We start from the raw sequence: 25,613 nt of genomic DNA on the forward strand, positions 1-25,613 counted from the left end.
AGTAAATCATAACTAGCATGGCTGCATACATATTAACTCAACTTTATCTTAGAACACCTAATCTTTGCAGTAATTATCACCACTATGAATAAACAAAAAAAAAAAAAACCAAAACTCAACTGAATAAATCACAAAAATTGCTAATTATTTGTACATGGAGTTTGATTATTTGTACATGGAGTTTCAATGACCTTTCCTTCCTAGAGGACATTCAGTTTTTTGTTGGATTTTTTTAATACAATATAAAAATATCTTTTATGTCATATTCTCGTGAATATTATTGATTTCTCCAGACTAACACTGTAATTATGGTGAATCTTCCTTCTCAAAGCACATTGTAGCAACACTTATAGGCCCCTTGAAATTATGCAGACTCACTTACTTGAAGATACAGCATCAAAGAGCTTACTACACTCCCAAAATATCACATCCCTCATATCTGCAGTCTTATTTTTAAAAGAGTGCAGTCCATACTGAAAGAAAAGGAAATAGAAAAAGCAAAACATGGTGGAGCAGATCAACTGATTGCACAAAGTTTTCTTATCAGGAGTTTTTATGTACTTGGGGGGTGAAGGGGAAGGCAAAAACAGCTGTTCCAAACCTTGTTAAACCTTGAAAGAGATGATGTACCTGAAGACAAATCCTGGCAAGTGCACTCCTCTGCTACAATTCTGTTCATGCACAACAGATCACACAAAGCCAGTGCTCTGTAATCAGAACTGAACGTCCCTGGTGACAGATTCAGCAATACCAGCATAGTTTTGTGCATAATACTCAAGTCAGGCTTCCAAGCACCATGAAGAAAACTAAATAAACAAAAACAACCCCCCCTAACAAATAATAAGGGAGGAAAAAAGCATAAAAACATCAACAAAACTAGGACTTTTTATCTTTCTCTCAAAGAATGAAGCCAAGGTATCTGGTATCTGACATGTCTGTGGGTGACTGAAAAAAAAAAATCTGAGAAAAATATCCACATTCCTCAGCACCAGTGGACTTTGGACACATACACATAAGCTTTCAACCACAGTAAGAAACAAGAAATGCTTTGCAAGTCTCTGACAGAGCTACATTCTCCATAAGACAGGGATTTAAGCACCTCACAAATAAAGAGCCCTCCTACAATTCCACCCCCCTCCCATCACATTCTAGAAAAACAAATGTGTGTCTTCTCACCCTGAGAAAAGACTGCCCTGGATCTTCCAGACTTTATCTCACAGTGAAAAACAGTCAATGCTGAAACCACACTGAGGCAGTCTGGATTAAACAGATGGCACTCTATTTAGAACAGTTTCACTGTCAATAACATGATAATGGCATTCCTCCTGGAAATCTTCTCATGCACTTCCAATATCCCTATTAAAAACCCCTGAAACCCAGAAGTAGAGTTCCATCAAAATGTGTTAGAAAAAGGCACGACAGTCTGTCCCAAAGTTCTGCCAGCATCATGTTATAATGTTTATTCTTATGTTAATAAGAGCATCAAAAATTAATATAACAGTTTGTATTCTGCTCAAAGGAAACAATATTGTATTATATACAACTGAGGAATAACTCAAGCCTTCATAAGTCACTGACTGTGCAGTTAACTTTTACCAATCTCTTTCCAGATGAAGTAGACCATGTGCTCAAGTTTGATGAACATAAAAATTACTGTAATTAACCAGATACTACGGCAGTCACACAGTCACTTCACAGTCACACAGCCACACGTGCAAACGCCGAGCTCCCGACACAAGTACTCAGCGAAAGCAAGTCACCAGCTCACTCAAGAGGTAGCTGTCAAGAGAATTATTCACTTCCACTTACCTTTCAGTGCACTTCCAGGATTTCGGGACGTCTCCCCACTTCTCCTATGGAAACAAACACCAACGTTCTTTTAAAGCGTACCCACTGAAATCCGAAACTCGGCTCCTGGCGCCAGCCGGGCTCGCTAGGAGCTCCGATTTCTCCCCCAGCTCCTTCCCCCGCCGAAGCGCACCCCGAGGGCGGACGGCGAGCGGGCACTGCCCGGGCCCCGTCAGCGCTCCCCGCGGGCAGGGCGGGGGGCCGGGGCTTACATAACCGCGGGGAGGGGACCGCTGTCCGAGCGGAGAGGGAGCGGGAAGGGGACAGAGGAGAGGAACAGAGCAGAGCAGCAAAGGCAGGGGAGGGAACGCGAGCGGCGCGAGCGCTGGGAACGGTTCGCGCCCCCGCACGCACAGACCCCGCGGGGCTTCCGTCCCTGCCCGCACCGCCGGCGGCGACTGACGGCGACGAGCAGCCCACGAAAGGTGGGAGATGCTCGTTCCCGGCGCCGGCCCAAGTCCCGCCACCCCCGGCGCCGGCCCCACCGCCCCCTCACCCCGCTCTCCTCCTCCGCCGCCAGCTCCAGCCACCGCCAACCCCGCACCTCAGCAAGGCGCCCGCCCATTGGGCCACGCCCCCCGCAAGAAGCCGCGCACTGATTGGCCGCTTTCCGCCGCGCTTCTCCTTCCCCCCGGCCCCTCAGCCCGAGCCTCTGGCGCCGCTCCTGGTGTGGAGCCTGCCCCGCTGAGCCGTGGCGGGAGCTCTGAGGGCGGCGGCGGCGGCCCGGGAAGGGGCTCCAGGGCCTCCGTGCCCGCACCAGGCCACTGGGATCAGCCGGAACGGAAACTTTCCGGAACCTGTGTGGCTAGCCTGCGCTTCCTGTAGCGGCCGGACCTCGCTTGGGTTCCGGTTCCGGGTGGCGGCCGCGTCCTGAGCGGGGTCGCGGCGCGGGCAGGTACTGCGGGCGGAGCTGGCACCGGCACCGGCACGGGCCGTGCTGCTGCCGCCGGGGTGTCCGTGTGCGGGCGGGGTAGCGGCGGGGTGGGAGTGGGGGTGACTGTCGCTCCGGGTTGTGCCCTCGCTGCCCCGGTCCGTGCGACCTCTGGGCGCAGCTTGTGCTGGTTCTGCTGTCAGAGCGCGCCCGGCTGGTGCTGCAGCGCTGCCCGCTGGCCGCGGCGTGTGCGTGACAGGGCATAACCTCCTCTCGTGTAAAAGGTAAATTTTGGTAGGAGAGAGGCCTTGGATTTCTATCACGGCGTTAGAGTCGGGGGTCTAATTTGGGAGGAGCTTTTCGGGTAATTGACAGTGTTAATGCTGCTCTCCAAGTTTTCTCATGCAACGAAACCTCTTTGCTTGCCTTCATGGCCTGGAGTCGTCTTGGAGAGTTACAGGCTTCGAAGCTGTGTCCTGAATTCCAGTCAATTTTCGAGAAGTTAAGGACAGTGAATCTGTTCTTTGCTACCTGATATGTGTTAAAATGGGAAACCTTGGCTCAAAGAAGACTCGGGTGCTTTGTGAAAATGGAGCCTTAAAAGCTGTTATTGTCTTCCAGTCCTTCATGATTTCGCTGAAAATTGTTCAGCTTCATATCTGTTTTTGAAGAGAAACTTAATATTTTTATAGTTCTCCAAAGTGTATGTAAACCGAGCATACATTTTTTCAGCCTCGTCAAGCAACTGGTGAGGTGCATCTCCTTGTCCATGCAGCTCTCCTGGCACTGTTGAATGTCACAGTTATATCTGACTAAACTGGAGGCAGCTGAAAAGGAGCTGAGGAGCCAAGTCTTTGTTTCTCTCAGGGTTTTCTTCAGAGCTTAACCATCATAGCTTTCCCACACCTAAGTCAGAAGTTTTTGTTCTGAACCCTTGTGATGGTTCTGGAAAGTCTGGAAGTTGTGGGAGCTGGTGTTGCTGAAGTGCATTTATAGAATCTGGAAGCCATTTGTTTTCTTGCACTGTCCTCTGACACAGAAGGTTGACATAGGTACTCCATGAGTATAGTGATGGTCGTGACTAGAACACAGTAATGTTTAAGTTTGCTTTACTGCACATTTTGCTTTACTGTGTATAATCACCAACCTCTGAAACGCAGCACAGAGTTCCTTGGCTCCTTATTTTACAGAAGAAAGCTCTTTGTTCTCTGTTTCTTCTTGTTGCCTCCCCGTCTTTCCTGTACAGGGAATTGTTCTTTGCAAGTGTATAAAAATAAGCTGATTCTCTCTGCAAAGCAACAAACCGACCTTTTCCTCTAGGTATGGGACATGGAAGTGACCACGGCCATGGCCACGGCCATGACAAAGTGGAGCTCCCCGACTACAGGCAGTGGAAGGTGGAGGGAACGCCCCTTGAGGAGGTGCAGAGAAGGCTGGCTAAACGGGGTCTGAGGGATCCGTGGGCTCGGTAAGTGCAGGAGCCTCAAAAGTCAGCTGGTAGTATCAACCAGACCTTGTCACTGTAGATAATTCTTTCTTCAGCAAAAACAGTGAAAATTAGTCAGAATTTCAGTTAAGGCTTTATTTACTTTTTGCATGAAGGTCATACCTTGAATCACCTTGACCAGTCTCCACATCTTGCGAGGCAGCCTTGCACTTTGTGATGTTTCATGCTGACACAGACCAGGCACAATGACCAACACCTCATTTACCAGAACTAAGTAGTGTTAGGTTCTGCCCATGTGAATAATCCTATCCTCTGCAAAGAGATTGTGTGCTCGGGTCTTGATGAAGATGATGGAACTTGCACTGAGTAGAAATAGCATTCCTCACATACAGCAGGAGGCCTTTATTTCAAGAGATGTACATGTATAGAGGGTGGAATTGCATTCAATTGTGAATGACATCATGGAGAATCAATTTTTTACTTTTCATGCTACCACTCCACAATTAATATCTTCTCCTTTTTAGATATTTAGGCAGCTGTTGAAACATGGCTTTATGTATTTCTCCCACATCATGAATTATGCAGTACTTTGTTCAACCACCCTTTCATCCTGGGGAATAAAAATACCAAATGTCTTGTGCTGAGTAGTCTGGTCCTTCTGTAAGGGAAAGATTGCATGAGCAAACTGTTCCAGGAGTCTTCACAGAAAAGGCTTGACTTCAAATGACTACAAGAACAATGGAGGAGCAAATAGGTAATCTGTTAAAAAGTTGATTCATGCTGTAACCTATGGAGGGGTTTGAGGTTGACAGCACTTTTTTTTCTTTTCTTTGGAATAGTTTAATAAAGATGCAAGCATAAAGTAAAACATACTTTTAATGATGATGGGAATAATTTGAAATATTAAAGAACTTTCCAGGCCTGTTCAGTTTTATCTTGCCTCTATTTCTGTGGAGTGCAAGCGGCATAAGCTTGTTTTCCCTTTGGTTCAGACAAAATGGTTTTCAGCAAGCAAAAGGCTTATTCCCATTAGAAAAAGAAGATATAGTTTAATACTGTAGGTTTAGTGTCCTTTAATGGCTTTTAATGCCTACACTTCCCAATTTTAGGAAGTGCTGCAAAACAACACACTGGAAAAGGGTCTGTAATATTTGTTGCCCCTCCAAGATAAAAGAAAACTTTTGTTTCTCTGATAAAAGAAGGGAATTTAACCAATCTTATCAGGGTTCAAATAAGAAACAAAGTCAAACCCAAAGCATGAGATGATTCCTTTGGAACTTTTTCAATTTTATGTAAAGTAGTGTGTCAAATTCCACAGGACAGTACAAGCATCATGCCAATTTTCCTTAACAAATGAGAAATTAAAGTATCCTGCTACTTGCTTCAGTAGTGTGGAAGAAAATTGTATTATTAACATTGTGTACCACAAGTCTGGAAAAAGTCACCCTCTCTAGAGCTCCCTCCCCTTTGGTATTCTGAGTTCATTTTAACAGGGAATCTGCTTTCAACCTTGATGGCAAATGCATGTTAGTGTACATAATAAATGCAAAATAAGCTTTGTGAAAGATGTTGTATTTGGAGATTAAGTCTGTATCAATTAGACCCTGTACTGGCACCAAGAAGATACTCTTCCATGACAATATGCTTTCATCCTGAGTCACAAAATCCATCTGCACAAGAGGATTATCTGAGAATATAAATATCTGTTCCCCCCCCCTTGTTTTAACCCCCATGTCTTCTCCCAGAATGACAGTTTTTATTTTATTGCTTAGTTCTCTTCCTTAAGAACTTTTGGATCCTTACAAGAGACAAACTACACCCATCTCCATATACTACAGCTGTTGTGCTATAAATAAATAAACAAACATTTGTAGTCAGTTAGAGCAGTGACTAATGTTTCAATACCAATCAAGGTTGAAAACAGCAAGGCAAAACAGTGTGAAGTTTGTACATACTCTGTAGCTCAAGCTTTTCTTTTTAAACACCACCTTTCTTTTTTAAATCATCTGACTCTCATATAGTTAAGTGTTTTTTGTGAAACAGAAAGTGCCTCCACACAAAGATGAGCTGTCTGTGTCTGGATTGTAAGATTTGACTGTGCTACATATTGTCTAGCACAGTGACTAGCCTTTGTAGCCCAATCCATGCAAGTGATAGTTGGCTCTGGTTTGTTACAGAGTAAAACCAGAAGAGTACAATTACATGATTCTGGGGGGGTCATTCTGTTCCTGTAATTGTGTTGTTTGTTGACAGTACTTGTATCTCAAGTTATATGGTAAGAGTTAGAGTTCATATCCTGAACTTCCCTTATAATTCCCAATACTTAAATGACAGAATATACTCTATAGCCTCAATGTCTATCTCATTGAAATACCTTCATCGTTCTTATATATTCTATTCTTGTATCACAGTGGCTCCACTGATCTGTTATTCCTTTGGTCTCATTTTCCTTTCTAGTAATGAAGTCTGGAGATACCATGGTGGCTTTGCAAGACCTATCACCGTAACAGAAATCTTTACCAGGGGACTCAAGTGGGGAGTTGCAGCTTTTGTCATAGCTCTGGGCATTGAATATACACTGTTTCCTCCAAAGAAAAATGGAGGCCACCACTGAAGATCAAATATGACAACTTAATACTTACTGATCATAAGCTGAAGCATACATAAGCCTGCTGCTCACTCTGTACTTATAATATGCATATTAAAATCTATCACAGGCAAACCCGTGTTCCTTTGATGTTATTATACTTTTGTAGAAGGATCAAAAAGCATGGCCAGAGCAATTTAACTGTCGTCGATCTGGGAGGAAAAAAATTCACCCAAGATGGCTCTTGGGTTTGCTGTACTATTCTTTAAAGAGCAAGATAAGCTATCAGACCAGTTTTTTCCAAGCCCTGCCAAGATTCTGTTAAATGAAACTGAGAAGTTTGTTGCTTTTAAGTGAAAATTTGTACCATATTTATTACAGGTTTAATAATATTATTTCCCAGTAAGTGGTAATGAATGACTTGTCACTTTTTAGAAGTATTTGTTACTAGTCACTCTTATGTCTCTAAATAAAAATAAGTATTAGCTTAAAGCTTTAAAACCAACTCCAGACTCAAACCCAACGTATATGAAAGGACCAAAGCTTATAATTAACCCCGCTGAACAGTTAATTAGCCTGGCAGACACTATATACCAGAATAGTCTGCTGTGTAATATCCAGACATCAAAAATTATGTTGCTGCCAAAAGTAATATAAAATGCTTAACTCAGCAATAACTGTACCTTATCCTGAAATGTCTTCTACCATACTTGACTGTAATGAGGAAAAAAGAGAAGAATTTTTTCCTTTGCTCTGGTGTATTTATAGATTTACTTATTTTTACATTTAGTGTCTTTTAGCAATTTGTTTTAAATGTCCTTAAATTATCTTGGCAGCTTCTGGAGTGCTTTAAGAATGCCTGGAACGAAGACTATAGCAGAAAAGGACCTGTGGGTAGTATATGCCCACTGCAGTACCAGGAATTATAATTTTCTGAATATCCTACTGTAAATTTTGTTATGGCATTAGTAACAAAGTAAGGAGGATCTATTACATCGTTTTTTCAATCCGAACAACAGGCCACCTGTCACTAAAATGAAAAGCAAAATTAGACAAGTGAGAAATGGTAAATGTCACTACACATAGTGTCCTTCCATGGTGAAGAAACTGAAATTTTTAAACAACCCTGTCACAAATTACAGGTTTACAAGAAAGTTGAAAGTCCTGCCAAAGCATGGCTAAAATATCTTTTGTTAAAACATATCTGTTCACACACAATCCTTCTTATAATAGAGCTTCATTTTTAGAGCCAATAACCAACATCTGTTACAGTGCAATGCAACATCTGAGTGCAGATGTACTGTACAGTGGGGTTTGTCATCTTTGTATGACATTGCTCAAGGCACTGTTCATAGTGCAAACACTCATTTTGGCGAACTCTTGCCTAATCCTTTTCCCAAACATTCCTGTCCAGTTGCATCATTCCCTGAAAAACCAACCAAGAACCCACTGTGTAAGGTCTGTTGCACAAAACATTTGTATTGTCCCTTGAGTACTCTTACCCAGACTAAGCATTTTCAAAGGCTGGTACTCACTTCTTGTTTTCTATCTGTTTCCAAGACAACTTTCTAGGGAGTACTGAATTTCAGATGGTTGTTCAGGAAAACAAGAAACACAGTTAATTACTGCAATGTTAATAATTGTTACTAATGTTAATAATTACATGCAGTAGCATCAGTCTTTTTAAATAGTGTAAGCTCTCCACTGATACAGCAAATATATCAAGCACATTCAGTTAGACTAGACTAGTTTTGGTAAAATTTATGCATTTGTGACTTAAGGTGGTATCATTTGCTGGTTTAATAGCCAGATGGCAGCCAATGCCCTAAATAATTCAATTTGTCTTTAATGTCTTTAATTTATGATGAACATATTTTGCTAATCTTGTAGAATGTCTCATCGTTGTTACACATACAATACTCATAAAGATTTTCTTTCACAGGTATAATAATACCAATCCTGCCTGGGAATGGAGTATTTCCTGTGTATTAAAATAATGGTACCAAATGTGTCTTCACTGTAACCATAGCAATGTCTGTCCCTATATTGAAACAGCCTTTCTACCAGCATAGATATTTTACAGCGCACAAACCAGGGTTGCAAACAGCAGTTCGTGATTGTCATACCAGTCAGGAAGCTCTTTTTGTATCACAAAGTCTAAAAAGTAAAACTGATGATGCTTCACTTTCTGAAATGCAGCCGGAAATCTGTATGGAACCGATCCAAGGAGGAATTGTGCATATTGGGTAGTGGGTTTCCTTCTGAATCAGCTGCGTCTTAGCCTTGAATGATTGATACTACAGCGAGAGCCTGACCATACAATTTCAGTAAGAATGCAAGTATTTTTTCAGAACACAGAGCTGCCACTTTGTACAAACTGTGGTGTAGGCGAACATTTTCTGTCTCCTTTTTCCCTGCAGTTCCAAAGACTGTGACTCTTCATGCGTGCTATTCCGGAGAACTGCGCTCCCACTGCTCTATTTTTAGCAGCACAAAAGCGAAAATGACTCACTATTTCGTAAATGCTTTGAAATCCATTGAGCTGGGAGTTATGTGTCTGATTTCACCATATATGGAGTGGTTTTTGTCTAGTTCAGCAGAAAAAATCTAGATTTTAGGCCTTTTGGAGAGCAGCTCCAGCTGCTCATGAAAGTTGCTAGTATATGTCAAGGGAATAGCAACACCCAGTTTTTAGGAACACGCAGTTACGCAATATTTACTTAAGATTATACAACGGGAAGCATACAACTTCCACGCAGCTGTACATTATCCTCACGTGAGCGAACGAATTCAGGGCGAGACATGAGCCATGCCGGGGTTAGGGCTGAACTGCGGTCGAAACACGTGCCCATACTGACCGCAGGCCCGCAGCCCTGCCCGAAACCCTCGCTACTGCTTCCTAGCTCCCAGGGCCGGCACAGAGCCCTTGTGTCCGCGGACAGAATCGCAGCCTACACGCCTGTACACTCGCTCCGCTCGGGACCTCCCCTCACGGCGCTGCCGCCATCCCTCGCAGCGCCGGCCCCGCCGAGCGTCCGTGCCCGGGGCAGGGGCCGGGAAACGCCGCAGGCCCCGTCCCGCCTCCATCCGGTGGGATCTGTGCGGTTGTGCTCGTTCAGCCCCGAGCTCCGATCCCGCGGGTACAGCCGGAAACAAAACCAAAACCACTCTGGTGCCTCGCCCCTCCCCCGGTCCGCCGCTGGGCCGGTACCGCCCCTCCTTCGCCCTGCTCCAAATGCGGGACCTGGCTGCAGTAGAGACCCCCCCGACACGTCTGGGTGCGTTTATACCTTTCCCCCCCCTCCTTTCCCCCCCTCCTTTCCCCCTCCTTCCCCTCACACTTCCCTTCCCAGGCTGCGCTTTGGGCGTGGGCGGCCCCGCGGCCCGTGCTGGGGGCTCGGGGCCCGGCCCTGCTCACGGGGCAGAGCCGTCCTACCCGGCTCGGCCTGGGCTCGTGGCCACAGCCGAAAACAAATGCGATTTAAAATGATGTACTTGGAAAGATGACCGGAAATCGGCATGAACCACGTATAGTAGTTGGGGATTTTTTTTTTTAATTACTTTTTTTAATTAGGAGGACTGATACGTTGAAACAAATTAGCGTGGTCATACTAGTTTACTTAGGGAGAAAACTATTCAAGCGTAGTAAGGAATGCCACGGTTCTCTCGGAAATTCCCTGTTTTGTTTTTTTTGTTGTTTTTTTTTTTTTTTTTTGTTTTGTTTTGTTTTTTTTTTTTTTCCTGAGTACGTTGCCCAACTGTTAGCTAGGGCGCGGGGCAGTGAGGGAAAGGGGACGTTTGAAAGCTGTGGAGCACGCTTTGCAACTTTGGAAAGTGGCAGATGGCCCTGGCTGCGGGCGTTCCCCAGCGCCGCCCCTTCACACCGCCGAGCGGAGCGAGCACCGAGCACCGAGCACAGCCAGTGCCGCCCGTAGCCCCGTCATCTTCTGCTCTCTGCCTCTCATCCTTCTCTCTCCTTCCAGCACGGGCTCATCCGCATGATTTCTTGTGAAAGAGTTTCCCAAATCATTACGACACCCATTGGTGTCGTATCCTGGTTTTGACGCCGCAAAGATGACTGTGAAAGGTTCAAGGTACAAAAGGCCAGCAAGGAGTTAACTGGAGCCTTGTGCGTCATTGTGTGAGATTTTAGTATGTTATTTCCTGCTCCTTCGCAAGGATGTTAAAAAAACCCCCTCCTAATTAGGCACATGCATGAACACGAAAATTATTAAGGCAGCTTTATCTCTGATGACTATGAACTTTTTTATTTTGTCTTAGAAGATGAGCTGGTTTTTCTCTTGTCTTTGTAGCGAATTTACATTCAATAAATCATCTTGTTGCAGAGCCCAGAGAATCAAAAGCTAGGCTGCTGGGTTTATGTTGTGATTGCTTTTTCTCTTTAACTTTTGCAGCTATGGTAACTGTATCTGTGGTGTTTGAAAAAGTGGCCATCGGATGGGAGAGTGGAGCATAATGCCCTTTTTCTCGAGTGGATCTGGCTAAAATGTACACACACACACAGAATGTATCAGGCTTGCCCCGGTCCTGTGACATTCCTGCTATCAAAATATGGGCACGCAGCTTTGAGATGCAAAGTTATAAACTGTTTTAGTTTATAAAAAAAATTCACGTCCCGTTGCTCTTAATCATTCCCCTCGCAGTGCCCAATGAATGTATGTACACAGCTGCTTTTCCTTTTATTTAGAGCATCATTTCTGGTTCACTGCAGTCATACAGAAGAATGACCCTTGGTAATTTTCTTTAGTTTTCCCATCCCCATAAAATTAGGAACTAGGCCCCCCACACTAATTTGTGATCTTGATATTTGTCCAACAGAGAATGAGTTGATGTAATCACTGGAAAATCCTGGATGGAAAGCAATGTGTGCTGGGTCTGGATCAGTAATTTGGCAATGGTTAAATGCCTGTTTTCCAGTGTTCTTGTGAACAGATTTGCATACAGGTAAAATAGTTTCAATACTGATAGTATAATCACAATTCTTTTTATAATGAGCATGTGATGATGGCCATATATAAAGGAAATTCACAAAATAAGATGATTCATATGTGTGTTTTAAAGACAGATTATTTTTAAGTCACATATAAATAGTATTTTTGCATGCCTGAAACTCCAACTTGGTAGGAGTTCCTCCCTAACACACACCTCCCTCTATTTTTTAACTAGTCTTAACAGATCAGATAAAAATCAACTGGAGTAGTTAAAAAGTTTTTCTGGTATTTCCAAAAATGACCAAAAGCTGTTAAATTCCTGTTTCACTTTAAACTATGACTTGAAGTTCTTTTGAAAGTCCAGCTGAATGTGCCTGGGAGATACTTTCAAATGAAGGTGCTTTCTGCTTCCCCCCTTCTTGATTGCATTATGTCATTAAAACAGTGTCATTCTATAGAATTCTCACAAGTGTTTGATGCTAGATTGAAAATAAGTTAGCTATAAATATGCTTTTTTTCCTGATAAAAAACTTTCCAAAACATTACAGTGCATGAGGGGTTCCTCTGTTTTAGATTAATTTATCTCACCTGCCTAATTATGGACACAGTATGTGACATTTTTGACTGTAACTTCCAGAATGTGTAACAAAAGGATGAAAATGCTGTAAAAAAATCTTATTCAGGTGCTAGAATCTTTTGGTATATTAGGCTTTGAAATTGAACTGGTGTTTGCTTTCCAGTATAGTTTAAATAAAACTCTGCAGTATAGTGATCAAACTCTGTGGAAGGACTAAGATTTTCTTTAGGTTTATTCATCTGCTATTTCTCCATGAATGTAATGGAGGTCAGAGGAGGTTAGATAGAATTTCCATAGTTGGTGGCAGTGGAAATTGAGCACAGCACCCTACTGATTTTGTTAATCACAAGGCTGGGGGTTTTTCTAGGTTTGAATTTTTATTCCAGCTTTCAGTATGAAAATTTCATGTGGTATATGAATGTTTAGTGAAAAAAAGGTAGTATGTGGCTTACCTGTACCTTCAGAATTAACCAATTTGCGTATTTGAGGTTGGAATATTTTCTTTGAGTGGCTTTTCAATCTTTTTGAGCGTGGAGGGTATGTGTGGAAAATCCTTTTAACCCCAGATTGGAATCACTTTAAATGAAGTTAATAAGAAGAAAATCCACACACTCCTGAATTTACAGATAATTAGTGTTTTAAAAAATTATATGTTTATATTGCTGCTGGGAAAAGGGCAGAGCTTTCGGAAATACTTAACCTACAACTCATCACGATGCTGATGACTTTTGTTTCACTTCCTATGGAATATACAGACTCATGTTAAGGTAATTGACTCTAAAAAAAAAAATTTCATGTCTTTCTGATTACTATGACGTTCAAATACTTTTAGTTTTGTAATGAACAATTAGGAGAGTCCCTTGAATAAAGGAGGTCTCTATACTGTATGTTGGAGTCTTAGTTGAAGGTGAAACACTTCAGATAGGAGGGTTAACTGTGAACTTGTCCAGCAGATCACTGATTTGCTGCCTTTTAATTCTCTCCCACAGAACTGTCCCTGTAAAAATGCACCTAGTTAAGAAGGAACACAAGAGAAGTGCTGTGGTAGACACAGGCTTCGTGTCATGCTGGTTTCCAGTTTAAAAACCAGTAAGCTGGCAATTTTAAAGGAGCAGCAACAAAGTGATGACCAGGTGCCAAGTGCCAGCTTTCCTTATTCATCAGATTCAAGAAGAATTGGATAAAGAAGAAGAAGAGATGATGGTTTTCCTGTGCCGAGACCTTGCTCCTGACTTGGCCACTGCTGATCTTAAAGAGATCTTGGCAGCTTTGAATGAGAGAGAGAAACTGACTCCTGTTGGCTTGTCTGAGCTGGTGTACAGAGTCAAGAGGTTTGACTTGCTGAGGAGGATCCTGAACACTGAGAAAGCAGCAGTGGAAGCTCAGCTTGCCAGGAGTCTCAGACTTATCCCTGATTACAGGTAATATAACTATTTCACATCTCAAATATCTTGTCCAAAATAAGTGGGTTGTTTTTTTCCTTTGTTTGGGGGAAGGGGGGCAGTATGGGTGAATTGTTTTGTTTTTGTTTGATACTTTGATTCAGAGAATATTTATTGAAGGTAGAAGCAAAGCAGAAAAGGACATTGTATCTAGTGTTATCGTTAAAAGAATATGTCAAGTTCAGTCCCCGAATTAAACTTTAGTAGTTTCTTACTAGTCATGGCATTAGAAGCATCTGTATTTAAGGAGTTTGTGTGTTTGTGAATAAAACCAGTGATGTTTGTAGAGTTCTAGAGTAGCATCTAAAATTGACACTTTAAAGGAATACCATTGGTCAGAGATATTTCCTGCTTTGCTTTGGGCACATAGCTGTGTAGTATAGCTTTTCTCAAGGGACCTCTCTCTTACTCGTTTTACTCTCTTAGTTTTAAGAGATTTAAATGAAGAAATTCCAGTTATTTTCTTCTAGAGACTTCAGAAAGAAATCCATGTACTCATAAGGAAGATTTTCCTGTATTAAATTCTCATTAAAATAAAAACCCTATAACTGACAGGTAAAAAAAGTTAGAGTGTGTTCTGTTGTCTCATTCTCTCACTTTATCTCTATTTAACATGAAGGAAGCCTCTGTTCTCCTAACAATGGCTGTTACACTGTCAGTCTGAAAAACATGTGCTGATTAGCAAGAGTAGGTATTTCATAACTGCATCTTGAAACAGGGTAGGGTTTTTACCTGTTTATTAGTTAGAAATTGGGAAAGGGAGGAATCTTGCTTCAAGCTAATTCTTTAGAAATATCTCAACTTTTTTCAGGGTACTAATGGTAGAGATAAATGAAAATCTGGAAAAAGAAGAAGTGGGTTCTCTTGGTTTTCTACTCAGAGATTATGCACCTCGTATGAAAATGGCAAAAGATAAGGTATGTTTTCCTGTGGGCATTCTCCTCTGGAGCCAACAGACATTAAAGTAAAAAAATAAGTAGCTAAACAGCAAAGGAAAGGAGAAAGTACTGCGAGGAGTATTGAGGCAGGACTACAGACAAGGGGTTGTGGCTTCTATTTCATTATGTTAATTTTTAATTCAAGAAAAGAAGCATGGAAAACTAGTAAAAAAGTAAGAGGGAATAGTGCTTGTTCTAGTGCATGGTGGTTGAATGAACTCCATGGGCAGAAGGCATTTTACAGAACTCTTTCTAATGTATTTCTGACCTGAAAGTTCATGTAAGAATGATCTCAAACCAATAGCCATTTGAACTGTATCTTGAATTACAAGGTAACTTTTTGTTTGTGCTCTTCTTCACTTAAAAAAGGACAGATATATTCTAATTACATCTTTATACCTTTGCATTCTGAATATTTGTATTAAGTCCTCTGGGAAAGCAGAAATTCAGTAGAGAGGATTCAGAAACCTTGACCACTGTGCAGAGAAGACTGAAGATTTCTGTCTTCTTTCTTTGAGGTTTTTTTCCTTTTTTATCTTCAGTCCAGGAAGGAGAGAGGCCCTGAAAATTTCCCATAGCTTTTCTTGCCTTTTGCTTTGTGGCATGTGAGGTGACATTCCCAGTGGTTGGCTTTGTAGCAAAAACAAAACGTAAAACTTGTTTCCTCAAAAACTTAAGATTGATTTTTAAGAATATCGCTTTGTAGTTGCTATTACTCCTTGATAATATCAAGGATTCTTATGTCTCTCAGATCATTTTCTTAGAAGATGTAATGTCTCTGATTGTTTATACAGCCTTTATGACCTCTCCATGGAATTTTCTGTGTTGTTTTGTTACTGCTGGTGGAGAAAAAATTACTGATGTGTTTGGGTTTATGTTGCTGTTCTAGAGTTTTTTGGCTCTTATAATTGACCTGGAGAAGCTAAATTTGGTGGCTCCTAATCAACTGGATTTGATAGAAAACTGTTTTCGAAGTATTCACAGGATAGACTTGATAAGGAAGATTCAGAAGTACAAACACGAAGGTAAAATGCTCTTTTTGCACTGGTTAATCTTGATAGCAACAATCAGACGTGCTGAAGATAAAACTGTGACTTACAAAAAAGGGCATTTGCATTCTTCATAGATTTAGGTTTTTAAAACAGTAGAAATATCATTGTGTATTTGTGTTTCTGTTAAATTTGCAGCTTCAGTGTCCTCTGTTCATTCTCAGCCAGTATATGTAAATGCTCATCAGGCCTCTCTCCCTAATCTCAATCTGATTGATCCTCCTTATCACTCAGGGGTAAGTATGCAAGAAGTGAATCAAATCCTTTATTTCTAAATATTGCCAGACTTTAAAAAGAGATCAATCTTTCAGAGCCTGATGAATGAGAGATGGCTAGTGACTAAAATATTTCTTGGTTTATTTCTGTTATTCCTATTATTTGCTGAGTTTAGGGTCTGATTTAAATCTGGCTGAGAAAGATGCCCTGTAAAGAACTTCTGTGAATTTTTTCCTATTAGTTGCATGTACAAAATCTGTACCTTGAAAGTTTTTTGTACTACACTGTGGAGTGAGAAGTTTTGCTTTGACTGTTCTTTGTAAAACATATTCTTCTTTGTACCTCTGGACTTTTCAGGGACCTTCAGGACCTTTCAGCTTTAAATTTTTGAAGCTGAAAATTATAGCTTTTTTTAAGAAGGGATTTTCAGGGGGCATTTTTTGTGGTTTGTTTTAAACTCTGTTTAAGAAAATATCTCAGCATCTGAAAAGTCATCAAATCCTATTGCATGCAGTATTCTTTGTATTTGGGTTAGCTCTGATACTGTATTAGTATGATCTTAAAGTCTTTAACCTTGCTAGATTTTATGACATTGTCATGTGTTCAATAAATGTGCAACTCCCTGCTGCTGTATAGGAAACAAAGTTCACATCTTCAGAGGCTTTTCCCTTCTGTTATGACAAGCTGGTGATTTTTTTTTTTTTTTTTTTGAGGAGCAAACAGTATTTGTCTGTGCTCTGGGTAGGTTTTTTAATCCATTATGTTGTAATTCTATTGTGCTGATATAAATTAATCTAAAATATCATTTTATTGAGGAAGAAATACTACTGTGTTTTATTTTGGAACACATTTATTAATTCTTAAAGGAGAATAGGAAACTTAGGCCTTTTTCCTAATTTCAGATTCAGAATGAGAACACAGAAAAATTGCAAAATGGATCAAATCTTTCTCTGGGTAAGAGCATTTTATCTAGGTTTTGATAATCTAAAAGAGCCAAATGATGAATTTCATTACATCAGAAGGACTGTTTGATATCTGTGTTCATGGCTAATCCTGTTAATAACATCAGGAGCAGAAAGTATTTGACACCTCTCACAACTAAGCCTGGCCTTACTGTTTGGTCTTGCATTTGCTTTGTTTGTGCTGCCACATTTTAAACATTCTTAAAAATTGTAAGCTCCCACTGTCAAAACTTCTTAACAGAGTAAATACTTTATTAGTTAAACCATGGATAAGATTGACTAGACAGCTCTGCACTGTGTAGTGCAGTTCTGCCCATTAACTCTGGAGTAGGAAGTTGTTTTTGTCAGTTCAGGAGTGAACTCCCCACCAGGCAAGTCAGGAAGATCTGCACTGGATACCAGGTTCTTTCCATGTGTATTGTGTTTTCTCTGGAAACCCCAGATACTTCTCAAATATGGTGATTTTTAAAATTAGTTGGGTGAATTCTTTCAATGTAGGAGAGATTCTTTGTTTCTTCTAGTCCCAAGCAATGTAGAATGAAATCCAGATAACATTTTAGAGGTGAATAATTTAGGGATTTTTAAGATTCAGTAGCATACATAGAAACTGAGAGGTCCCAATGGGTGAGAACTTTGCTGAAGTAGGTACATTCTTCTTTATAACTGATCTGGTGACAAAAGCATACCACTGGTACTTACATACTGAGATTACTTCTGTATGCTTTAACTGCAGCAGAACCAGTTCACATGTCCATTCAGGAGTCAGGATCAGTGCCACATAAGGTATGTATGTGCTTGTGTGTACGTATGCATGGAAATAAACAGAACCTCTGTGGGTATTTACCTTCATTTTCTTTGTGTTTCATCTTGACATTTCCTTGAGTTGTGTGCTGACAGAACAGTGGGTACATCCTCTGCCATAAATAGCTTCTGTGAATTGTTTTTGCAGAATATATTTTAAATAGAAAATATTTGCTGCTACTCTGGAAGCAGCAGTGTGCAAAATACGTGTGTGTATGATGTGCACACAGAACTTGTACATTTATTAGTGGAGGCCAAGTTAAAACCTGTTGAAGTTCAGACCTCTTGCCACATGCACTAGAAATCACAGAGCTCCTTTGCATGCAGTACATCTTGTTCTAGATTCACCCCTCACCCCTTGCTCTCCAGGCAGAAGACAGGCATGCTCTGGTATTAATGATAAGAATGCTATTTTCACTAGGTCTCCTGTAGATCAGGAGCCAACCTATAGCAAATTCGTTTGCTTCAATCAATTCTCTGGAGAGGGGAGAGAAATTGTGATAGAGTCATTATGGATTATCTAGGAATAAGGAGGTTGTCCCACTAAATAAGAAAATAAATTTTCTGATGAGCAGTGCTTGCTGGCACACCTGAGAAACACAAAAGTTATCTACATTCATTGTGTTGGCAGTGTGAAGCTGGTACAGTTTTAGTCTCTGTTTAAGAATCTTTGTGGCAGTGAGATTGCATAACACAAGGCACAAAATCTAAGCCTGTACTAGAAATAGAGGGAAAAGAATCATTAATTCCTTTCTCCTGATTTTTTATTGTGTAGATAAGACACATTACAACCCAGTAGACAGATTCCTGCTAGCTACTTGATGGACAGCAACAGAATGTTATTTAATAGATCTGACATAAAATTTGAGAAAATAATTTGGTCCAAAAGTTGAGAAAGTGATGTATTAACTTTGTAATTGTTCCTTCTCATTTCTCAGATGTCTGATGATTCTTACAGAATGCTAAGTCAACCTTTAGGAATATGCCTGATAATAGATTGTATTGGCAATGACACTGGTAAGTCTCTGGAATTTGAAGTCCCTTAATTTGTTAATCTTGGATCATTAGAACAATTCAATATAAAGAATATAATGCACATTTACCAGCCAGATTAGGGTAGTGTTGTCCCAGTCATTTAATCTACCAATTCTAGGAAGACTTCTAAAGCAAAGAGTTGGAAGGGCCAACATCAGGATAAAGCCAACTGTCCTAATTATTGGAGACAGTATTTGGTGTTTTTGATGCAGAATCTCTGAATGAAAGAACTTGGAAGAGGATAGACAGAATTTTGGGAGGGACAAAAAGGATGTTCAGCAACCAACAGAAAAATTAGGCTTACAGCAGTTATACAGTAGATTATTGGCAGAGATGGTAGTGTTTCCCACCAGTTAATCAAAACCAAAGCTGTTGTGGATTTGAAGTGGACACTAGAGATTTTTAATAGCCATGAAGTCCTTTATTAATAATGCACCTGGACTTCTGTCCTATCTTGCACAGTTTAGCTGAAAATGTCACCACAGTGAAACTGAAAGTGTCACCACAGCTGTCAGCATAGTCACTGCTATGGTTGAAATGTGGCAGTTTCCTGATTGCCCTTGTAGATTCCTAGAATTAGATCTTTGCACAGTCAAAAACTCCCCTCACTCTCCAATCACTGTAACACGTGAGGCTAAAAATAAAAATGAAAAATGAAGAGAGTATTTGCAGTCAGTTCTGTAATAGGCTGGGAGATGTAGGGGAAGGAGAAGCTTTCTGGGCATGCCTTTTGTTTTCTCAAACATAATGGTCCAGCAGATGAGCTAACTTAGAATTGCTGATGTAGCTGAAGGGCAGCAGTTGTGAAGCTCACAGACAGAGAGTCTGTATCTCAGATGTTCAAGTCACCAGTGCACTCTCAGCATTTAACATGATAAAAGGCAAGACTTGCCCTGAAATACATGATGGTGCTAGTGAGATTCAGAGGAGATGGGGCATATGGCATTGCTTAAAGGAGTTTGCTAGAAAGGCAGAATAGTTGTGCCACATTCTGAAGTCTGCATACAATGAAGAAAAAGAAGAGGGCAGGGAAAACATTAGAAATTGTATCTGTGGCATCCATTAGAATCTGTAGCTGTCCCAAGATTTAATCTCAGGAAGTTGAACCAGTAATAGATACTGTAGGATCAAGGATTACAACACTTTATAATGCCCAGTGTAAACAGCAAGAACATAACACATGCTGTTCAAATTCAAACTGAAATGCACCTTGCTGTTTTGTAAATAGCTGCTTTTGACTCTCCCATTTGGAAATCAGTTTTAATCCTTACATTGTAAACAATGAGGGGAGAAAAGGCTCGTGTTTTATGTAGAATGGAGATGCTGAAGAGTTCAATGAAGGTTTGTTGGGAGGTGGCTAGTGTTGAAGAAATAGGTAGTTTTTCTGCTGCAGCATGTAATGCTGTGGTGTGTCTTGCCTTCAAGTATCCAAGGCTTACCATGTATAATTTGTGATTAATTGTTAACTGAGGTGTCAGCTCTAAGTTTTTGAGTTGTTATTTTTTAAATTGTGACAGTTAGTGTTTGTGGTGACTAAGGTGACACCAGGTTTTGCATTTGTGTATGTGCATGTGCCAGTGAGACCAGGACACTACAGGAAAAGCATTCTCACTGCTGTAATTCTCCCTTTGTACATGTACTGCTACTCCCTGACTGATGGAGGACGTCATTGAGTGTGCAACTGCTAGACCACAGTGATACTGAATAGTCTTAATTTTGAGAGCATGTTTTATTGCATAAAATAAGGGAGGTTTATCTTTCTATTCTAAGATTAAAAATGTCTGGATAGTTCTTGAATTATTTTGCAAATTTAATAAAACCAGCAGAACTGGAATGAAACTGTAATTCTTTTTTATCACCTCACTATAGTGTAGAGTTTGTATCTACCCTTTATTTTGCTGAGGAAAGTTATGAGTTCTGTTTCCTGTGTTCACTATGGGCTTTTTGGGGAGAGCAGTGTGGTAGTACAGCTGCTTTGCTGCCACTACCTCTGAAATAGCCCCTGCTAATTAGGGCTTGTTAAACTTTTGAAGTCAAAGACAGCTATGTCTAAACTTCCTATGTGTGTGTAAGGCATTTTACTTAAACATGGCACTTGATAATTCTTTTCCTACCAGAAGCTGTGCATGGGCAATGTTCATGTGCTTTATACTAAAGATACAATGCTACAGCTGTAAGTCATAGCACTGGCTTGTGGTTCTCTTCATACCTTTGGGTTTAACCACCATATATCTGCTTTCAGTCCCATATTAAGAAACATCCAAAGCAGTTATTCAGATCTTAACACGTTTTCCTGCAGCACAGGTTAACACAAATACAGTAAGAGTTAAGTCTTGGAGTTTGGTTACCTACCTACCTACCTAGTTCATTTCTAACTCAATTGAAAGAGTTCATTATTCAGCTTACTTTTTTGCCTGAAAGTGCCATTCTGTCCCAGTTAAGACTCCAGTGTCCATTTTTCACTTGGAGCTCATCACTTAAAATTTTAGGAAGCAAAAATGTTTGCAGCAGGTTCATTTTTGACTGATGAAAGAGAACTTCTGTGTTTTTTTAATGTAGTTCTGTATATCTGTAATAAGCATTCAGAGTCATTTTGAGAAATTAAAGTGTGAAACAGACTTCCTATGCTGTCCAGGTCACTCTTTATCATTTCAAGTGTGTTTTTTTCTTGACTTATATCTTAAGTCTTAGGAACTTGGAATACTGGCTCTAAAGGAAAGCATGTGTCTGTGAAATGTGAAACAGAGAACAGTGTCTCTCTGCTGTCATGAAACATATAACTCACAGGAAAGACAACATGCATATAGCACTAGAAGTATGTAATGTACTGTGATCAACACCAAGTGCTCACAATTTTTTAACTATTGTGATAAAATAAACTACTTACTTTCAATAGTAAAACACTTTTAAGTACTGTCATTCAGTATAGTTCAGATTGAGCCTTGGTGTGCCTTGGTTTAATGACATCTTGCTTCTTCCAGATGTGTTGGAAGAGACCTTCAGAGGCTTAGGCTATGATGTTCATTGTCACAGATATTTAAATATTAACTCCATGAATCAAACATTGCTTGAAGTTGCAAGGTGGCAGAAGCACAGAAATTGTGACAGCTTCATTTGCATATTGGTCAGCCGTGGAAACTCTCAGAGCATCTTCTGTACAGACCACACCTTTTCTGGATTCCCATTGGAACAAATAAAGAAATACTTTACAGCAGACTCATGTCCTGGACTCCTAGGAAAACCGAAGCTTTTTTTTATTCAGAGCTATGTTGTGCCAGAAAATGAGCAAGAATGTACCAGTCTTTTGGAAGTTGATGGGAAGGGTGAGAATATCAGTTCTGAAATCACTGTCCCCCATGCAGCAGACATCTTTTGGAGTCATTGCAAGGTGGATGTGTCTACACTAGAACAATCACCAACTTCATCCTCATACTATCTGCGTTGTCTGGCTGAACTACTCCGTAATCCTTGTAAAAGGTAAATCAAAATAACTGGAAAAAAATCACCCTCTTTCTATGATAGCTTATTGTCATGGACAATGAGAAACCTTAAACTTCATCCCATCTGGTCCTGAAATGTGTTTTCTTGCAGCGTCCTAGTCTAAAAGACAGGTATCCTCACACAATTCCATAGAAAGGTAGCCTAAACTAGGAGTGAAGTTTCTGATTTTGAAGAGCAAAATTAAAGTGTGTCACAGCATTGGGGTTTGCAGAGTGAGAAGGGAAGAACCTGTCCTGGATAATGTATGTCAGTGCTTTAGACAGAATTGGAAATCTTCTTCTCCAAGATAAACAGGCTTCTGTTAAATTGAGGATTGCCATGCACCATTAAGAAGAGCTGTGCTTGCAAATATAAACGGTCAGTGCTTAAGTTCAGGACAAAGGCAGTAGAGGGGGAAGGATTCTCTACTTTCTCTAAATGTAATTAACCCTTTGCTCACAGAGCCAGCAGATCGCCAATATATAACCTTGAATTTAAACTGTCAGAAAACTTTTGTCTACTTAAAGAGATGAAAAGGAATCTGCAAAAGTCAGATGCATTTGGATATCTAACTTATCAACAAAGGCTTTATTTATACAACTGATCTACCAGGGAATTCAGAACTGTTAGGCAAGATAGTTGCAGGGCTAACATTTAGTACTTTTTACAAACCCTAATGCCTTGTCATGAAATCATAGATCATCATGTCAGCATAATTAATATCACAGCAATGATTTGAGTCATAAGAGTTTGTCTCAGAATGCGTGTACAGACTTAGATTTTAGAGGTCTTGCCTGTTTCAGTAAAGACTGAAATTGCAAATTTTCTCCATGCTGAGTCTGAAGTGATCTTGTCTCCTGTGAATTCTTAAACAGTGTCTTGTTTCATTCTCTAATGGAACGCTTTTGCTTTTGTTGCTGCAGGAAACTCTGTTTATTGGCTATCCATATGGAACTGAACAAAAAAGTTTATGATTCCAATACGACTGCTGACCCAAGCCAACAATACTCACTGCTGCTGCAGCACACACTGAGAAAGAAACTTTTCTTTCACACGTAACTGCTGTTAAATAGTACATATCTGAAACAGTTACCAAGAAGCATTTGCTATGATGCCAACAGTTTAATGCATACTTTTACTTTATGCATTATTATTTCATGTATGTCTAAAGTGCCTGTTGCTTCCAAACACAGGGATTTAAGCATTTTAGTGTGCTAAGACACTAGGTTTTGTATTTCAATATAGTAGTCTCTGAAAGCTTGGATGAGAATGGTAGCTATTGTATAGCAGTGCTACATACCTTGCTACTGAGTACAACAGGTAAACAGGGTGGAAAGAGATCTAAAATGTATAGCTGTTGGGTTTTCCAAGAAAAAACAGAAGTGTCTATTGTTTCATGGGTGGTTTTTAACATACCTCCTAGCAGTTAATACTTAAACAAATACAAGCCAGCCCAAAGATTACTTTCCCCTGCACCTAATAGTGGCAAATGACTCAGGAAAGCATTCCTACCCAGTAGTGCCAGATCTTTGCTAACAAGTTCTGGCTTGCATCAGACTGGCAAAACAGAAGGGAGAAAGAGATGTTCTTTTCAATAATCTGGATTCCATCTGTTTGCTTCATTTAAAACTGCATCATTAGAACTGTCCACAGCACACAGGGGTTCTGTGTTAATAAATGAGATAGTCTGCCATGCTTTGGGCCAAGTAAGTTTTCAGCTGATGCAAAAATGAGTCTACATGGGACAGGACATTACAGTAATCAGCCACACAGTTTAAAAAAATGTGGAATTTTTGGCAGATGATTTGTGGAAGTTTAAGCACCAGGCACAGCTGTAAAAAGATACTTTAAAATATTTGAATTTAAATGTGGTATGTAGCAGCCATGGGCCTTTAAAAGTGGATTATGTTGTATACCCCACCCTCACTGCTTTTACTAATGAAAAAAATACCCTTCTGTTAATTCATTTTTTCCTGAGTGCTCTTGTTCTTGTGAAAAAAGGGAAAATTGTCCTAAATACACAATTTTTTCTCCAATGTAGAAGTTGCCTAACATGAAAAGTTCAGTTAACCTACTTGTGTAACAGTATAACCTGGATGGATTACATTGAAGTTTATTGTCACTGAACTTAGTGACATAAAGTAGGTAATTTTGGTAAAGTGAATATTTAATTTTTACTCCTAATATAGTCTCCTAGTTAGGAAAGAAATTCAAGGCCCTGGTGTGTCTTGCTTAGTTTCTGGTTAAGTTTTTAATGGAAAAAGAGAAGGCTACAAAATGAGAGGTGTGGAATCTTAGAAGTTACTTCCTGTGGTGGCTGGTAAGTGAACTGAATGGTGAAACAAATGTTTCCTGCAGTTGTAGAAATAAGATGTCATTTCAAGTTACATATATCTAAGTAATGTTAATAAATGTGATCTTCAGAAATTAACTTCACTTTACCATTTCCCTTACTAGCTTTTGCATTTGACAAGCATTTCTGCTACCCTATAGACAACCAAAAGCAGGGAGAACAGAACCAAGAGGAGGCAGATGAGGAAAAGAAATATGGAAATTTTAAGCAGGAACAAGAAGGGGAATGGTAGGGAGCATCAAGAGAAGAACAAGTAAGGGAAAGATGATTCAGAGGAGAAATACAGTATCAATATTGGAAGGAGAAGAAAACAGGAAAAAGGAAGTGAATAATAGTGGCTGGCTATCCTTACAGACTCTAATGATGTGGTAAGTTGGCTGATGTTTTGTGGATTGGTTGTTGGGCAGTTTTCAGTGATGCTAAATGCAACTACTTAAAATATTAGCAGTAGAATGTATTCTGCTTTTACAGTTTTGCGACAAGTTTGGCTTGGGGGTTAAGAAGTGTATATGTTCTTTGCCTTACTGCAAGACACAGTAAGTAAAGTCCATGTCCCTTTCGTTAAGAAATGATGCAGAAATGCAGTTTTGAAAACTAGAGGCTCACGTAGTTAACCCTTTCAGTGGAAAGGGAGGGACTCTGTGTACGGCTGCTTGGTTAGAAGTGGCTATAACCCTCTAGAGAGTTGTGGGAACAGGTATTGTGCAGTTCGTGGGTCACCCATTGTTCATGGGTGTCAGATACTGCTTTTTTTATGCTGATCTTCAGTAGACTCTGAAACCATAACCATAATCTATAATCATACATCTAAGCAGTATTTATTGCCTTGACATCTCTCGCTAGTTTAAAGAATGTCTGTTTTTCAGCTTCTGTATTTGAAATAAGACACTACAGTTGGATACAGATTAAAATATGTGGATACTGAATAAAATTTATGTATGCAGTCAGACTGATTGTCCCTGTCTCCCTCTACACCATAAAATAACTCTGAAATTCTTGGTCTGTTTATTCTGCAGACCACTATAACTTGCTAAATTTGGTTGTGAAGTTTACAG

General features: G+C 40.2%; 3 protein-coding genes across 10 annotated transcripts in view; 2 read left to right on the forward strand and 1 right to left on the reverse strand.

The window, feature by feature from the left end:
- The window catches only part of LOC134047070 (hyccin 2), a 68,539-nt gene extending 66,165 nt beyond the window's left edge, over nucleotides 1-2,374 (reverse strand). For all 3 annotated transcript variants that reach the window (XM_062497983.1, XM_062497985.1, XM_062497984.1), the window contains exons 1-2: nucleotides 2,345-2,374; nucleotides 1,810-1,853 (exon numbers count right to left, since the gene is read on the reverse strand). The gene's annotated coding sequence lies outside the window, so the exon portion shown is untranslated. The remainder of the gene's footprint in view (nucleotides 1-1,809; nucleotides 1,854-2,344) is intronic.
- A 150-nt stretch (nucleotides 2,375-2,524) lies between these two features.
- Nucleotides 2,525-6,896, forward strand: NDUFB3 (NADH:ubiquinone oxidoreductase subunit B3). Of its 2 annotated transcripts, none has more exons than XM_062498198.1 (3): nucleotides 2,525-2,743; nucleotides 4,040-4,187; nucleotides 6,624-6,896. In XM_062498198.1, exons 2-3 carry the CDS (start codon nucleotides 4,042-4,044, stop codon nucleotides 6,778-6,780), a joined length of 303 nt encoding a protein of 100 aa, XP_062354182.1. In that variant the 5' UTR covers nucleotides 2,525-2,743; nucleotides 4,040-4,041; the 3' UTR covers nucleotides 6,781-6,896. The 2 variants fall into 2 exon arrangements, with proteins under 2 accessions (XP_062354182.1, XP_062354183.1); XM_062498199.1 differs by lacking the exon at nucleotides 2,525-2,743 and adding an exon at nucleotides 2,894-3,003.
- A 2,980-nt stretch (nucleotides 6,897-9,876) lies between these two features.
- On the forward strand, nucleotides 9,877-25,505 carry CFLAR (CASP8 and FADD like apoptosis regulator). 5 transcript variants are annotated; one of them, XM_062498747.1, is made up of 12 exons: nucleotides 9,877-10,031; nucleotides 10,737-10,847; nucleotides 11,593-11,718; nucleotides 13,272-13,703; nucleotides 14,536-14,641; nucleotides 15,552-15,687; nucleotides 15,850-15,947; nucleotides 16,830-16,881; nucleotides 17,623-17,672; nucleotides 18,629-18,707; nucleotides 21,707-22,202; nucleotides 23,129-25,505. In XM_062498747.1, the coding sequence occupies exons 4-12, from the start codon at nucleotides 13,408-13,410 to the stop codon at nucleotides 23,262-23,264; spliced, it is 1,449 nt and encodes a 482-aa protein (XP_062354731.1). In that variant the 5' UTR covers nucleotides 9,877-10,031; nucleotides 10,737-10,847; nucleotides 11,593-11,718; nucleotides 13,272-13,407; the 3' UTR covers nucleotides 23,265-25,505. The 5 variants fall into 5 exon arrangements, with proteins under 5 accessions (XP_062354731.1, XP_062354730.1, XP_062354733.1 ...); XM_062498746.1 differs by lacking the exon at nucleotides 10,737-10,847; XM_062498748.1 differs by lacking the exons at nucleotides 9,877-10,031; nucleotides 10,737-10,847 and adding an exon at nucleotides 10,982-11,507.
- Nucleotides 25,506-25,613: the final 108 nt, after the last annotated feature.

Source organism: Cinclus cinclus, chromosome 9, assembly GCF_963662255.1.
Source record: "Cinclus cinclus chromosome 9, bCinCin1.1, whole genome shotgun sequence".
In the NCBI taxonomy this organism is placed as follows: domain Eukaryota; kingdom Metazoa; phylum Chordata; class Aves; order Passeriformes; family Cinclidae; genus Cinclus; species Cinclus cinclus.

Bases quoted from the DNA above. Each gene is read 5' to 3' on its own strand.
- NDUFB3 (XM_062498198.1), top strand. From the start codon at position 4,042: ATGGGACATGGAAGTGACCACGGCCATGGCCACGGCCATGACAAAGTG. The intron at 4,188-6,623 runs GTAAGTGCAGGA...TTTCCTTTCTAG, and splicing joins CTGAGGGATCCGTGGGCTCG to TAATGAAGTCTGGAGATACC.
- CFLAR (XM_062498747.1), top strand. From the start codon at position 13,408: ATGACCAGGTGCCAAGTGCCAGCTTTCCTTATTCATCAGATTCAAGAA. The intron at 15,948-16,829 runs GTAAGTATGCAA...TCCTAATTTCAG, and splicing joins ATCCTCCTTATCACTCAGGG to ATTCAGAATGAGAACACAGA. The intron at 18,708-21,706 runs GTAAGTCTCTGG...TGCTTCTTCCAG, and splicing joins TTGTATTGGCAATGACACTG to ATGTGTTGGAAGAGACCTTC.